The sequence below is a fragment of the Nesoenas mayeri genome (genome assembly GCF_963082525.1).
Source record: "Nesoenas mayeri genome assembly, chromosome: 5".
Lineage (NCBI taxonomy): Eukaryota > Metazoa > Chordata > Aves > Columbiformes > Columbidae > Nesoenas > Nesoenas mayeri.
The window spans coordinates 5,376,010-5,392,264 of record NC_137548.1 but is presented as its reverse complement, the minus strand read 5'-3'; the positions used below and the strand labels follow the sequence as shown (position 1 = coordinate 5,392,264).

General features: G+C 37.9%; 1 protein-coding gene across 4 annotated transcripts in view; it reads right to left on the bottom strand.

The window, feature by feature from the left end:
* ARID4A (AT-rich interaction domain 4A) overlaps positions 1-16,255 on the bottom strand; it is a 51,905-nt gene that overhangs the window by 21,440 nt on the left and 14,210 nt on the right. For 2 of the 4 annotated variants that reach the window (XM_080346254.1, XM_080346255.1), the window contains exons 6-11: positions 12,707-12,786; positions 12,506-12,600; positions 11,761-11,893; positions 9,063-9,142; positions 7,548-7,624; positions 5,668-5,834 (exon numbers count right to left, since the gene is read on the bottom strand). In XM_080346254.1, the coding sequence (XP_080202380.1) occupies positions 5,668-5,834; positions 7,548-7,624; positions 9,063-9,142; positions 11,761-11,893; positions 12,506-12,600; positions 12,707-12,786 (632 nt within the window). Of the gene's footprint in view, positions 1-5,667; positions 5,835-7,547; positions 7,625-9,062; positions 9,143-11,760; positions 11,894-12,505; positions 12,601-12,706; positions 12,787-16,255 lie in introns of those variants that run through there. The other 2 variants (XM_080346256.1, XM_080346257.1) reach the window with 2 other exon arrangements.

The window sequence follows — 16,255 nt, the reverse complement described above, 5'->3', positions numbered from 1 at the left end:
AAATTCTGAAGCGGCAGGAGTTCAAAATTGAGACCTTTCTGCTGTTTGCCCACCACCCAGAACTAAATGTAACATGAAGATTTTTGTTTGTTTGTTTCGCTGAATTTCATTAAAAAACAAATAATCTCCAAGATGTGCTGTTTTACTTAAAATTAAAAAGCTGAAATTGTATGAGTTTGAGATTTTTTTTCCTCCTTTCTGACTAGCAGGTCACATCAGTCAGAGAACATTGCAAACAGTAAAACAACGCATTCGGTGATGAACACAGGATCTCTGTATCATGGACATACTTCTTTCCCAACTCAATTTCTTATTGTCTTCCAATTAATACAGTGGAGAAATTATTTTGTGAAATTATTTTGAGAATATCAACCAGCAAATAAGCACAACATAACCCCCATAGAAATATGTAGAAAACTCCTAACTTGCTTTGCTTCATGTGGTTTCAAGGCACTTCACTCCCCATCAGTTTTGCCCCTCTCTCTAGCATGATTTTAAATAAGAATTTAGGGCTGTTATCCTGACTCATTCTTTACAGAAAGATGTTAAAGCTTCTGTGGAAACTCACCCATGGAAGAGAGAGCAAAAAGGATTAAGTAGGTTATTTTAGAAAACAAATAATTAATATCTACTTACAAGCATGTAGCACCATATTCTCAATCAATATGTGGCTACCAGGGACAAGCCTTTCTTTTATGTTATTAATAGACTGACAATACCATAAACTCTTCTGTGAAATAATGCAAGATAAGGGGAAGAAAAACATGTACAGGATTTGTGGTTCAGAAGAGTTTATGATCAAGACAAGCTGCCGGAATGAGAGTTACCATAATTTCATTGTTTTAAAGTGCTTAAATGAGTTTTCATCACTTGCACACTTGCTTTCTGACGCCGAGTTAGAACACTAATTAAGGAAATGAAAAGAATTAAAATGATCGCAACAAGTTAACAGCTTTACATCATGTGGAGATGAGAGCGGTCTGAAAATGTTGATTTCTACCAACAGGAACCAGGAATCCAACCATCCTTCAACAGTGACTCACTCCAGAGCTGCGCCTCAGTTTGCAACTTCTTCGCTCCTCTTTGAGGAATATTCTAAGAACGCCTGTTAGCATAAAATGGTGAGCAATAAGGCCTTTTTAAAGAACATTTGTGCATGGCGTGATGCAGGCCATGCTTCACAGTAGCCCAAACTCCTACAGATACACGCACACATGAGAAGGATGATTAGCTAATCAATCTCTAGCTATTTTCTAAAGGCTCTTCTGCATATTACACATCACAGCTGCTTAGGGTTTTTTCAATCTATGTAAATGAAGCACTTGTTTCTAGATACGATGCTTCGTTAACTTTGAAATTACTGTATTCCTGTATTTATTTGTTGGAGTCAGCTTTTTCAATGTTATCTTAAAATACACATAGGTTGCAATAAAAATGGACAATTCATGTATCATTTTATGTGGTCTCCCACAGTCATTCATAGAAAAGACTCAATGGGAACCCAGAACTGCTTTAAAGCAGTTCTGAATATGAATATGAATATTAATATGAATATTAAATATTTTAACAGACAACTACTGATCATTTGTAGGAATCTTAAGCCTCCTAAAACATGTCATGGACTTCATATACTCATCCATCCTTTATGCTGAGAAAATATTTTGTAATGACTTATCATGAGAACCGAAATCCTTCCTTATTTGCAGAATAGGTATATTGGAAAATGCTTCTGGTATTTTCATTGCTCAGCAACGTAAAGCAACTCTGACTGATGTTTCTTTATGACATTGCGATGTAAGAACACTAAAAACTTTAAATGAACGCACACTATTAATCCTAACAGAGACACATCCTTCAGGTGACTGTCAAAATGAAGACTAAGTGAAAATTCCTCTAATTACATATTAGAGGTGCTGCAACTGTTTCTTCAATGAGAGATGGAGACCGGCCGGCTACAATTTTTCCTGAACATTTTTTGCATGTTCGATTAGTTTGGGGGAAACAAGGAACTGCTATTAAAGTGATGTAGTTACGCTGGAAAAGAGTCTCTCAAAGATGGTGTTATAACCAATTCTACAGGTAAGAGAGAAATTCCTTTTCCCAGCTCTTGACTTTCTAAAAAAAGATGGAATTTCAAAATTTGCAAAATTCAAACTCTAAAGAACAAATCTCTTACTTTTAATTTTATGAGAATGTAACTGTTAAGAACACACACAGAAAATATATTTCAAATACTGCGTGTTAAATGATGATTCTGTTAGAATCAGAATGGCCTACAGGGAGGCTGAGAGACAAAACCAAATGTTGCCTACATGCTCCCTTGTAGAAAGGGGAATATTTGCCTATTTAACCCCAAGACACAAAGAGGTACGATTTCCTCCCTGACAGAACAACTTAAATACAAATAAATACAGTAGTCTGTATAGCCTGATTTTTAATGTTCCAAAACCTTCCATTTCTATGTGGAGATACTGGAGTTTAGATTTTCTCCTTCCTTTTAGCTGCAGCGCATTCTTTGACTGCCAAATGCACCCTCAAAACCCAGTTAATTCTCATATTCCGACATGTTGAGAACTGGATAAGAATCAAAAGCAGTATTCAGATTTTTATCTGGATTCAAACCAATAGCCCGATCCTTTAAATTTTCATCTGATAAACAATTTTCCTCTATAGTGCCTCCAGAGTTTTCACAATTATTGCCAAAAACCCAACAATTTGACCATATCAATGACAAGCAGTCTCCACATTTTCCTCCCTTGTAGCCAACTCTGGACCACACGATTTACCACCGATGAGGAGTTGCTACTCACCACCACCATATTGGTTCCCACTCCTTTGCTTACAAAAGACGTCAAAGAACAACCACAAAAAGCCTGGAAACCTTGTTGTACCAATTCTATCGTACTCTTATGATGCCATGAAAGGCAGCGCAATTAGAAAGACAGTCTCTGTCAAAACAAAGTTACAGATCTTAACCCAGCTAACTGGAAAAATGGTTGGATCTATTATTACTGGCTACAGTAGGTCTCCCTGCTCCATTATCATTATAACAGATACTACTTCAGAAAAACAGGATCCAGAATTGGGCTTTTCTGACTGACTTCATGCTCTCATTATATATGAAGAAGGCCTATGTACATTTGATTTAATGAAGGTCTGTCAGGGCTGGTCAGGCCTCGACAGCATTTTAAAAGATGGGGGTGGGAGGAGAAAAAAAAGACTATTAAATCCAAAAATCTCACTCCCCTCTTCAATAATATTAACAATTTGCAGTTCTAAAACAAAAGGTCCACTGAGAATGTTCCGGCAGAAGATGGACAGAAGCTGTTTTGACCTTGATTAATAATGGAGAAACTCTACAAAACATAAATGCACAGATTGAGTAATTCCAACATTTGTAGTCAAAACACAAGGCAAGAACATTCACTTGTCGATTCTCTCCGCAAGCAGCATTACTCCCTTTCTAAGGGAAAAGAAACAAGAAATTACAGCAAATTCCTTAAGTGCTCTCTAATTGTAATATCTACCATGGCCCATAATTAGAATAAGAATATCTACAGTGACAGCTGAATCAGGAATTTGCTTTAATGGGCTGGAATGACAGTTCTGCTCTGACATAATCAAAAAAGATTAAGGTCTGTCCTCTGCTATGTAGCTTCAGCATCCTGATGCTCACCTTATTTTTACATGCATACTTGTCACCTGGAAATCATTTATTCTACAGCTTTTCCTACCAGCACATCTACCTGTCTGGAATCCTTTGCTTCACCACACTACATGTAGATCACTCTTTAAAATAACCTCTATTTCTTCTACATGAATGCCTTTTTCTTTTTAAAAACCACCAAGCTCCCCCCTCCCCCTTCTTTGTTTGAAACACACAGCACTTTTATGCAAGAGCCATGAAAAATTATATTAAAATGGATACCAGAAAACTAGTAGAGCAATTCCCAGTTTTTAGTGACTGATAGTTTGCAATTTTAGCCAACGTTAATACAAACAGACCAACACGGACTGCAACAGTTCACACCCTGCAAAATGTGGCCTATTCAGTCCTTTTCACTGCAAACAGAGGAAAAAACCCAGAGGATTTTATATTCTGCACACATTCATCCTTATATTTATCTAATCATACCGCTACCCTCATACAGACATCTACTCCATTTTCCAGAATACTGTTATCAAGGCACAAAATTAACACCTAAAAATAGATTCTTATTGTCTTTTTATTTTTTTAACCTGGAAAGATCTACCCTGGCACCACCAGAGAGATCAGAAATCTCAGTCAAACCCCCATTCTCAACCACCACGTTAACGTTAGAGATTAAAACACGGAATCCTTACCTAGGAGCTGCATTCTTTCAAATGTAAAATGGTCTTAACTTCCTTTCTATCTAATCTGCCCACTGCCTGGACATAATTCAGCACGGCTTCCAAATATTTGCCGGCTTTTCTCTCTCCCTGCACAGCATCCGCAGTTATACGGCATTACTTACATTCTCTTCCATATATTTAAGAAAAAAAAAAATGAAAAAATAAATTAATAATTAAGGGAAAAAAATTTAAAAAGCTCAGACATTAGATGAAAGGCAAAGAAAAGAGCCGGCCCATCTCCCAGCATCTGGCAAACCTCCCCCTGGCCGCCGGCCAAGCCTCGGCTCCGGCGCCCGCTCCAACCCCCCCCCAGCGCATGCGTGGTACCGGCCAACACGCGGTTGCCGTGGCAACGCCGCCGGCCATTCTGTGGCGGGGCCGAGAAACCGCGGGTTAAGCCGGGGGGGGGGCGGGTGTTGAGGGGGGGAAACGGCGTTCGACCTTCCTCACAAAACAAACTCCGGTGTTTCATTTCTCTATAGAACGTTTCCGAGCGTATTGTGAAAATCACACAACGAGAAAATAAAAAACAACAACCAAACCAACCCTACGACCAAGCACCGCCTCCCTCCCACCCCCCATTCCTAAACATGAAGGTTAAAACCAAAAATAAAAGGATAAAAATTCTGTGAAATACGGTTTTGATGACAGGCTAACTTGGTGGAAAAGGAGCCACTCGAAATATTCCAACGCAGAAATCACATCAGTGTGAATATTCAACACAAAGTCCATCCACATTGCTGCATATGGTTCTGTGATTCCCAAACCCGTGTGGAGAAAACTCACATACTTACAAAAGTGATTCCTGTACGGCTCTTAAATAGCGTCTTAGCCACCAAATAGCTTTAAAGACACTGTACATTAGCTTATTAGCCTATTGCTTTTGCTTTAATAGCCTTTTTCCTTTTAATCACACTGTTCACAGCAACAAGTTACTTTGTATATAAGCCACACACATGGCACAAAAGAAAAATACAAAGTTACTTCTAATTATTTAAGCTTAGATCAGCGTCCATTTTTTTGGTTATGCCTCTCCTGACATTCTGTCACTGTTCTCTGCCTTAAATTCTTAACTTCTGAGATTTGTGCCCAATTTCTGCGGTGGATAACACAAGGCAATCTGTCACTGCTCCCAAACCCCAATAAAGGGGAATGGTAGCAAAGGAAAGATAAACAGGTCAGGAAAGATAAACAGGTCTGATAAGATGTTGAAGTAAATAAACCAAGTCTGAGAGTGAAGTTATGAAGTTATTAAATTATCTTTGAAGAATGAATGAAATCGCTCAGACTTACCGCCACTACTTCTGTTTTCTCTTCTCTCTTTTCTTCCTCTTCATCAGTTTCTGCAGCCGCTCCATCTTCCTCATCGCTGCTGGAGGACTCCAGAATTTCACTGATGTCCATTTTCCAGTTCCGAGGAACACCCCTCGTGCTGAGAAACGCGCTCGCCTCCTGTAGCCCTACAGAAGAAAGGGCCCTGATTTTACCTCATCCCCGGTATTCAGAATCACAAAGCATTTTTAACTTCCTTCTCACGTTCTTGTAAATCACCAACTTGAACCAAAAACTGAATTGATAAAACAGATACTTCAGCTTTAAACGCTTATTTACGCACTTTGAGAGTAGAGAACATCCACCCCACATACAGCATCCAGTTCTTTCTAGGCATAGGTTCCCATGAACACTGCTAAAGTTTACACCTATGTATGTAAACAGGACCAAAGCGAGGGACCTATACTTATCCACATACATTCTGTGCAACTGTGTTCTGCCTCTGTATGAAAGAGATAAATACTGTAACGAAGCTACTTAAAACAGCAAACCCATCACAGTTAGATCAAGTACCACAACTTACCTTCTTCTTTTCAAAAATGTCGTAGTGTCTTAAAAGTTTAGATTGCCAAAAAAAAAGCCAATGTTTTGTTTAAGAGCATTGTCTGAAGAGATGGTACAGGAAAAATAAACTAATGAACAAGGCAGTGATGGCACTGGGAAAAGTCACACTTGTACAATGGAAATACCTCAAATTCTTTTCCTTGAAGTGGCTCTCCAAGGGGGAAAACAACAAAGCAAAACGAACCCAGATAACCCCAAAACGTGTCCCCTGGACACAATAAAAAAAGAGGAATCAGAATACCCAAAAGAGGGACGTGCTGTAATGAACAATTCATAGTGGAAAAGAAAAGGCACCAGGTTTTAATAGCTGCTGACATAGTATCCCCCAGAAAGTTGCCTAAGCTCTTCTTGAAACCATTAATACCTTTGGTTCCACAATATTCCCTCATGGCAGTGAATGTCACAACCCAATTACGTTCTGCATGAAAAAAAATCCCTTTCTTCAATTCATCTTAAACCTGTCATCTGATCATTTTTCGGCTCTTTTAAAGTTCTTGTACTCTGAAATAGTTACTATGAAGAAAGGATATGGGAAATCAATTAAGAATTACACAAAGCAACCAAAACCACCTCAAGCTTTCATTTGTGAGAATCATGTTAAATCTTTACTTGTTAAGGAACTGTTGTTCCACATCTTTACTCCAACCAGAGGAATCGTCGTTGTTGGGTGGGGTTTTTCTTGTTGTTATGTTGCCTTTTATTTTCCCTTTCTAATAAATACAATTTAAGTATTTTTCTCCTTAACAAATGTTGTGGTTTTAGGTCTGACTGGGAAAAATAACACTAAGAGTTTAAGAATTATTTACATTAATGTGAGAACCTTGGCCTTTTACAAGGCCTCTAAAAACATGAATTTTTAGTCACATCATCCATCCAGAAATCAAGTTCTGTAATTGTACTTTCAAATCAAACACTAATCACAGGCAGGCTGTTCTAATAAAGTTTACACCTTTCTATCTGGGTATTTTTATTGTGAAGACAAATAGCACAAAATTTGGTTTCAGGAGAGGTAACTATATATCCCATTGGTTCAATGACATTTCAAATACTGTACCTTGAAAACATTCTATTCCCTTTCCATGGATTTGGAGTGGATCAAAAGAAGGATATAAAAAACAACTAACACTTCTACTAATTGCTACTTGAATAATAAGGCAGTCATATCCAAAGTTTCTCTCATTTTTCATCTATAAAATTGTTTGCAAATCATCCATGAGCAATTGTCAGAACTCAACAGGCTGTTGTTTTTAAATACCTAGAATTTTTTTCTAATTTACCTTTTTTAGGAGAGGACTCAGATTTTGGTAAGTTTTGAACATCTAGTTCTTTAATGTCTTTTCTTGCTACTGAGTAACTGAAAAAGAATAAGGTTCTGGGGTTATTTTTAAATCACAGTAGAGCAAGCATTTTACTTAGAAAAACAACAATTCCTAACATTTTCAAGGTCCATAATTCACTTTCAAAGTCCATTCTAACAACTAAATGCACAAGGTGCTTGTTATTGTAGATCCTAATACAAGATTCAAACTAAAGTAACTTTCAAATTTTTCTTTAAAATTCAGACACTAAAAGAACCCTTATAATTAAATAATGAAGAAAGGTTTGTAAGGCTTCTTGGTCTTAAATATTCAACCTGCACAAATTCGCAAAGGTAAAATACTCTACATAGGCAAAAACACATTTTCTAAACTGAAAATATTGACATGGATCACCAGTTGCTACCCAAACTGGCAATCTAGCTAAAAACAAGCTCTGTGTCTTCAAAATACATTTCTACTAGCACAGCACAACAGTGAAGTCAAACTCACCCATCTGCATTGATAAATAGTTGATTTTTACTTTTAAATTACAAAAGTGTTCTCCCAGCAAAATATTCTACCTTCAGTATATAAAGAACCAGACGTATCTAAACAGCTGATGATACACGTCTATATTAAGAGGCCAAAATGCATTAAGTCTTCAGTTACTTTAAATATGTTTCAGTGATCAAATACTCGCAGCCCACTGAAAATCACGGCGATTAAAAAGAAAAGCAAAGCACAAATCGTTCACTTCAAAAGAAAGAAAGAGGAGTGACAGCTGGCCTTCCACAAGGAAGTTTTTAATTGCAATATGTTGAGACAGATGCATTAGAAAAAAGGGAAACAGCTGTAAAGAAAAAACAGACTTTGTATTCTTTTGAATATATTAATCCATAAGTAAGACACACATCCCTCTCTTCCTCCTCCCCTCCTTATTGGGGGGGCATGGACTAATAGGACCTTTTCCCAGGAATCTTCGTTCAGGTTCTATACATATTGTAATTAAACAGTAACTTTACATTCACTTTTCTATTACAAAAGTCGATTGAACACTTTAAAACGTGGCTGTTTGAACAGCAGTGCACATCTGGACACTGGAGGTAACGAGTCAATCAGAAATTCAAACTACTACAACAAACACCCATATAGATGTAATAATTAAGACGTTAAGCGAAATAATTAGAACCAAAACTCAGGCTTCAGAAAACAGGAATCATCTGAAGTGGTAACATCTGGTTTTTCTGAAGTTGTTGATTTTTTTTTTTTAATAAACACCAGAAAATTTACTAATCCAGTGAACTCTATCCATAGACACAACATAAAGTGGGCGAATAAGCACAGAAGTTGCTGGAAATGACAAATATGTACAAACAACAATACACAGAATTGTACTCTTTCCTTCTGGAAGAAATAATGTCTTCAGAAACAATATGTGACCTGTTTGGGAATTTTTCTTCCATGTATATCTAAGGAAAATAAGCCTTTACTTACAATTTGGAATCTGCAAAGGATCGAACTAAACACTGGTCCTTTTTCACCGTGACATCGTCATTACAGCTGGGAGACACAACCTGAAGTTTCAAATAAAACACTTTTTTAAGGGGAAAAGAAGAAAAAAAAGCTGATCTTGAAAAGAAAGAAAGATGGACAGCAGGAAAATGGCCATTTTCCTGTTGCTTCTACTATAATTTCCAGTTCTGAGAAAAGAAACCTACTCCAATTTACACTACTAAGACCAACAATGACAAATTTCAAGAAGCAGTTTACCTCAACCTGTTAATTATTATGTATAAGCCAGAAAAGTTTCCATTTTCATCTGTCAACTCAAAACGATCCTATTGGGGTGACACCATAAGATCCTGTTCATTCACTCTGCTTTTCTTTCCCTCTCATTCATACAAAACCTGTTTAAAGCATCTATTTAAAAAGCCACAGACCCACTTATTTTATATTAGCTTCTGATCTTTGGCATTCAAACCGAGAGGCAAGTAGCAGGATTTTTTTTTGAGGTGTGGATAATATAACCCAGCATGGAATCCAGCACATCCTTCCACAGCAGTATCATATCTAAGTTTAAAAACGTGATAAAAATACATTTGTACTATGTGTATTACCATAAATACAACAAGTTTACTTGTTGCTCTAGACCACATACAGACAGAAAACATCAAATGCAGATGAACTTCTGGATCCAGAAGGCTGTGCTGCCATCCAGCGAGACCTGGACAGGCTGGAGAGTTGGGTGTGGAAAAATTTAATGACATATAACAAGGGCAAATGTAGAGTCTTACACCTGGGTTGGATCAACTGCAGGTTCCAGGATAAGTTGGGGAATGACCTATTAGAGAGCAGTGTAGGGGAAAGGGACCTGGGGGTCCTGCGGACAGCAGGATGACCATGAGCCAGCACTGGGTGCTTGTGGCCAGGAAGGCCAATGGTACCTGGGGTGGATTAGAAGGGGGGTGGTCAGTAGGTCAGAGAGGTTCTCCTGCCCCTCTGCTCTGCCCTGAGGAGACCACACCTGCAATATTGTGTCCAGTTGTGGCCCTTCAGTTCCAGCAGGACAGGGAACTGCTGGAGAGAGTCCAGCGCAGCCACCAAGATGCTGAAGGGAGTGGAGCATCTCCCGTGTGAGGAAAGGCTGAGGGAGCTGGGGCTCTGGAGCTGGACAAGAGGAGACTGAGGGGTGACCTCATTAATGTTTATAAATATGTGAAGGGTGAGTGTCAGGAGGATGGAGCCAGGCTCTTCTTGGTGACAACCAATGGTAGGACAAGGGGTACTGGATACAAACTGGAACACAAAAGGTTCCACTTAAATATGAGAAGAAACTTCTTCTCAGTGAGGGTGCCAGAGCCTGGCCCAGGCTGCCCAGGGGGGTTGTGGAGTCTCCTTCTGTGCAGACATTCCAACCCGCCTGGACACCTTCCTGTGTAACCTCATCTGGGTGTTCCTGCTCCATGGGGGGATTGGACTGGATGAGCTTTTGAGGTCCTTTCCAAACCCTGACATTCTGTGATCTACCAGGACTCAGCGGAAGCTGTGCCACCCCATTCAGAGGAGTTGGAATTTTACCCTCCAAAGAACAAGGCAAGAAAAGATATTCCTGTTTCTCAGGCATCAGAGAACAGAACAGGCAGAGACTCTAGTAACTCAGTTCCCTAGTTAGAACCATGTTAAGTTAAAATCTGCCCTTAGTAAAGGGCGATACAACAATCAGAACACATACAACTATACCACATTTCACATGTTAAACTACAGCTGGGTAAGTCAATGTCATCTCTTCACCCTACATTTCACCACAAAGTTCTTTAAGGAAGGGAAAACACTGGCCTGTGTAGCCAGTTACTGTTTGATCCCAGATTCACACAGGGAAATTAAATGTTAAACTAAGGCAGAAGATTCTAACAGCTGAGCTCATTGCAGCCAACCCCGAAGACTCACAAAGGACTACAGAATATACAGGTACGTAACTCAAATCCTCAAAAATAAGTGAACAAAACCTGCCTATTTAATGCTCCAAGTATTTTTTTTTTAACAAACACATCTCTGATGGATGCCAGAAGATGTGTATTCAGCTTGTTTGACAATACCAAAAGTTTAATAAAGAAAGCAGCTTTTAATAAGCATCCCTAAATTTTCCTGTATGTATCTGCAAAGCGTCTACCTTTACAGTACAAATCTACTCGTACTTGAATTTATTTAATATATATTTATTATCAGCTATGGTAATGAAGAGCAGTATCGTACATTGACAGCCAAATAAAGATAACAACTAACCTCGAATGCTATAGTAACTGTCCATTTATGTAAATACAAGCATGAATAATATTTCATTAAAATCAAAAGCCTAATAAAAAGGCAATCATTAAATACAATAAGATGAAAATTCTACTCCTATTAAAATTAAAACATCTGGTTGTTCTTAAATTGCCTGGGAGTGCAACTGCTAACATATCGTGTCATTAGAAAATATTGGGACGTAACAATCATTTTATGTGCAGTTTTGAAAGACTTAAGAGCTATAAAACTGTAACTTACACATAAACATTAATCTTTGCTCTCTTACTTTAACCATCCTATCAAGGAAAACCACTGCACAAACACAGGTAACAAGTCAGATGGTGCTCATATCGAAAAAGGTATTATTAGTATGACACTAGAAATGTCAACATCTTAAGCAACTTACCAAAGCTGGGTACCAGTCTGCCTTCTCAGAGTTACAGGTCACACTCACAACCTTGCCAAGCAATTCATCGTTGAGACGCCTTTTATCTTCATCCTCCTCTTCACTACTTTCCTCTTCCTTTTCATCTTCAGTACTAAATTATTAAAACATACAGTATTTTAAAGTTTTTGTCTGATGTTAATATTTGAAAGCAAATAAGCTTCCAACTAGATGTTTCTTCCTGTTCTGAAAAGCTTCAAAACCCAAATTAGAATTTTAAGAGATTAAATTGCCTGAAATACACTTAAATATTAAGTGCACTTCTATAAGAGGAATTTTGTAGATATTCTTTCCAACTAGTCGTATTTATAACAGCATCATGTTGGAATTGGAGGCATGAATCAGGATTTGATTGTGTATAGACATTAAACAAAGAGAAATGGTGTCTACCCCAGAAATTTAAATCACCCCTTTTTTCCTACTTTGTGCAGTATGAATAAGGTCAAAAATTCTACATTTTCCGACGCACGACTTCATGTTACACAAAAGAATTATGAACATTCTTAAGACTACTCTAAGGAAAAAAACTACATCCATTTCATACTACTACTAACATGGGAACATGTCTGCACTAACAGAATTATCTAAGTCCATAAGCTGTGTACACAACTCACGTGATAGAGCATTACAGCTTCAATAGTACAACTTTGGTTTTAGCAAAGGGCACTGAAGGAATGGAAAACAACAAAGCATTATCAAAACTCACACAGGAAGGGAAGATCTTCTCCCTCTATTAGATTTCTTCCCAATAACTGGAGTTCCAAAGTGCTCTGGGTTGGTTAGTGGCAGCTGATCAAGTGTCTGCGTGGAAAAAAAGAAAAGCAAAATTAGTTTGCAGTTTCTGGTTATTGAAAAATAATAATAAATTAACTAGTTAGTTTTCATTGCATGTCTACCATTGTCTTACCTCACTTTCTGCAAAGTGCCTTTCTCCCTTCAAGCATAATGAAGTTCGTCTCAAGGTCCTTTCATCACCGTCATCAAAAACTAGTACAAAGCCAAGAAGACACATTGGCACAAGATGATCAGATCTCTTTCCCAAGCTGACAAAACGAGTTTTCTGTTTATCTCACAATTTAGAATATTATCTAAAACATGTAAGACCTCCATTTAAACATTTCTTTAGTTCACAAGCAAAATGAAGAGTGGTGTTCAAGATCCAGCGTAAGAACAGGCAACATTTTCACACAGAGATTCAAGCCAGTACAAAGTAAAGCTTTGGGATGCAATAGGCTCAGTTTAATTTAGACATCCTTCTTTACAATACACTCCACACTTCAAACCACAGCTACTGGCTCCATATCAGTTACTGTTATCTAACAATCCTAGGGTTTTGTTTGGTTTTAGTTTTTTGGGTTTTTTAATTTTTCTTTTTACCAAATCCATTTATTCCTTACTTATACCACCTTTGAATCGTCTTGCTACAAACAAACCCAGCAAAAGACAATATGAATGGAAAGAGAAACAAGTGTGTGATAGTTTTTGCTACACTATCAATACAGTGCTGCCAACAGACTGGGAGTACTGGAAACCTGCAACTCTAAGTCCGATCTATTTATAAAGAATACTTAGTAGACATGCTGCTCTCTTAAAACTCAGTTCCATTAGTTGCCATCAATACAGAGCTGAAGACTAGAAGGCTATTGCAAGCTTTACCTGAGAAAGACCTGCTCCTTAGACAGTTTAAATAAAGCCTTTTCACAAGAAATTCCTTGAAGAGAAGATGAAAATGTGACTATTTCCCCCGCACTGATTCAGATCCCACTGTCTGAGCCGCACAGACGGGCCCTTTGCAAAGAGCAGATACCAGGTGGCTGCAGTCTGGCATTCCAGTGGGGTAAAAGTTCATTTGTATGGGTCAGAGTACAAAATACCACTGTAGATTTAAACCACTTGAGACATGCTTTGTTCAGCAATAACTTAAAATTCAAGAGATATCATGATGATAACTTGTATTAAAAGGAAATCTCTTGAGCCAGCATGAATATCAAATATATGTGTGTTGTAAGCGAAAGCACAAATTGGTTGCAACAAGAAAAGTACTCATTCATAAAATAACTGAATAGAATAGTCACAATCTTAGATGAAAACCACAGACTGCAATAATAACTATGTAAAAAGGCATGAATACAAATTTAATTAAGCTTAACAAGATCAGCTTTAAGGTTGCCCCATCTTCAGAGCAGAGATACCGCTGTGGTATCTCTGAATTATCTTAATGGCTTATGTTATAACACCCGTACACACAAAACAACTAACTTTTCCCCCTCCACAAACCTAATATGTTAAGAAAGGTAGACACTTACATGCCTAATTATCTACACTAATTAATAATATTTCCCAAACTAACAGGGAAAATGACGAGTGAGCTCTTCCCTCCCCATATCACTAATTCAGCACTGGCACCCATCGATCAGCCCACTGCAAAAACCAGAGTGCTCAAAATCATTCTGAAGTTCCATGTTGTCATAGGTTTAGATTATTTTAAATATATATATATATATATATATATATATATACACACACACACATACATATATATACACACACGTATGTTTTACTCATGCCATCTCTTTGAAATTTGAGTTTCATTACCCATTTGAAATGTGCCACCCATCAGCTCTCTGTACACTTTGATAATATTTCATTGGTATATTTTTAAGTTTTAGGGTGGTTTGGCTGGCTGGGTTTTTTGGTTTGTGGTTGTTTTGTTTTTAAAAGTTGGACCCTACAGCGTGTGCCATTTCTCATCGTTCTGATTTACAAGCAGATCAGCATCATGATCCTCTGCTAAACACATTCAGAACTGAAGTCAAAGTACTAATTTTTCACAAAGAATCATTTTAGGGGACAAATGGTTGGTGATTGTATTAAAAATGCCAAGAGAACAGGATACCTGACAGCAAATAGGTAAATAAATAGATAACAGTCTAATTTATCTCTGATTTTGGAAGCTCTACCTATTTAATTAAAACTAGTATAGTAGAGGAAGAAATCAAGCAAACCATAAACCAGATGAAATATGCCATTTTTTCATCTCTAAAAGGTAGATTATTATAAATACTGAGTATTAAGTAAAATACACTAATAAAACACACTAAACTCTGCTTAAAACTAGCACAGGTAAGGAAGTTATGAGAATTGAGAAGTGTGTGAAATATTCTGCTGTCCTCAATTACAACAAATACACTTAGAACCTCAAAAGTCACATCATCAGATATTCCCAAACAATATGAAGCAATTATACACTCCAAAAACGTCAAGTGCCAACTTTATGAATTTATCCTTCACTTCCATGAACAAAACAACAGGGAAGAAAAAAATAATTAATGCTGAATAATTAAGTCTTCCTCATCACCCCTCTGACCCAGACACAACAGAAGCACGAGCAGCTTTTGGAGCGGGGCAGTCACGCTTTCAGTCCTGTTCCCAGTTTCACACCTGAACGAAGACAAATCTACCACACACCTCAAAACCAGCCCTACAAGCTTTTTTGAGCCCTTTATTTCCATTTTCTCTAGTTGAAAATACAAAAGTGGCTTGTTCTGCAGAAGGTGCTTGTCCTTTGCCATACAGGGAAAAAGTGCTAAGCCACTCCACATCTTCCAAAAGTGATACAGGTGGACTACAGAAAGGAAAACAAAAACATAACCCCAAAGGCCCCTCTGAAACCCCTCTCCCATCACTAAAATGAAAGCCACTCTTTCCAAAGTGATACTTTATTTTATATGAGATGCAGTTATCGCACAACCTCAGGAAAGGAAGGTGGAGAAGCAAAAATTCTCAGGCCTCCTTCCTGAGCTGCATCAGGACAAGGAGTTGGCATAACTGTTAAATAGAAGTGTAGCAAAGTGTCTGTGTTCAGCAGCCATGTGTGAGCGTCCTGCCTGGGGCAATGAAACGCACGGCAGAGAGTAAGAGTGTGCGACTCCTTCAAAGTAAGTAAGTCCAATGTGTCCTGTTTTACCTTGGTAATTTTCTTCTAGGACTGAAGTTTCTCTCCCTCTCGCTTCTCAGGTTAAAAGAATGGACAGAGTCAGCATAACCAACTCCTGAGAGTCTCACATAAGTACATGTGAACACATATATACACATACCAATGACAAAGCTTGACATTTCTATCAAGTCTGTGTGGTTGTCCCTACAGACGCCACCTGCTCAGTACAGAAAATGCTTTTAGACAATTATAAGACAATTCTCAACAACAAAAATTAAGTGGTGGTATACACAAGGCAATACCATAGCTTTATCATTACTTAAAAAGACTTTGCCTTTATAAAATGATTAACACAAAAGTGGCGGTTGTATTTCTATCGTGATGGGGACTAGTAGGGACAGAAGTAGGACCAGGCAGGACAGAAACAGATGCCAATATTTTTTGTCTTTCAGAGTCATTTAATCACTTCAAGGATAACCCAAACCTTTCTTTGACCACGTAAGAGTTATTAGATAAGTA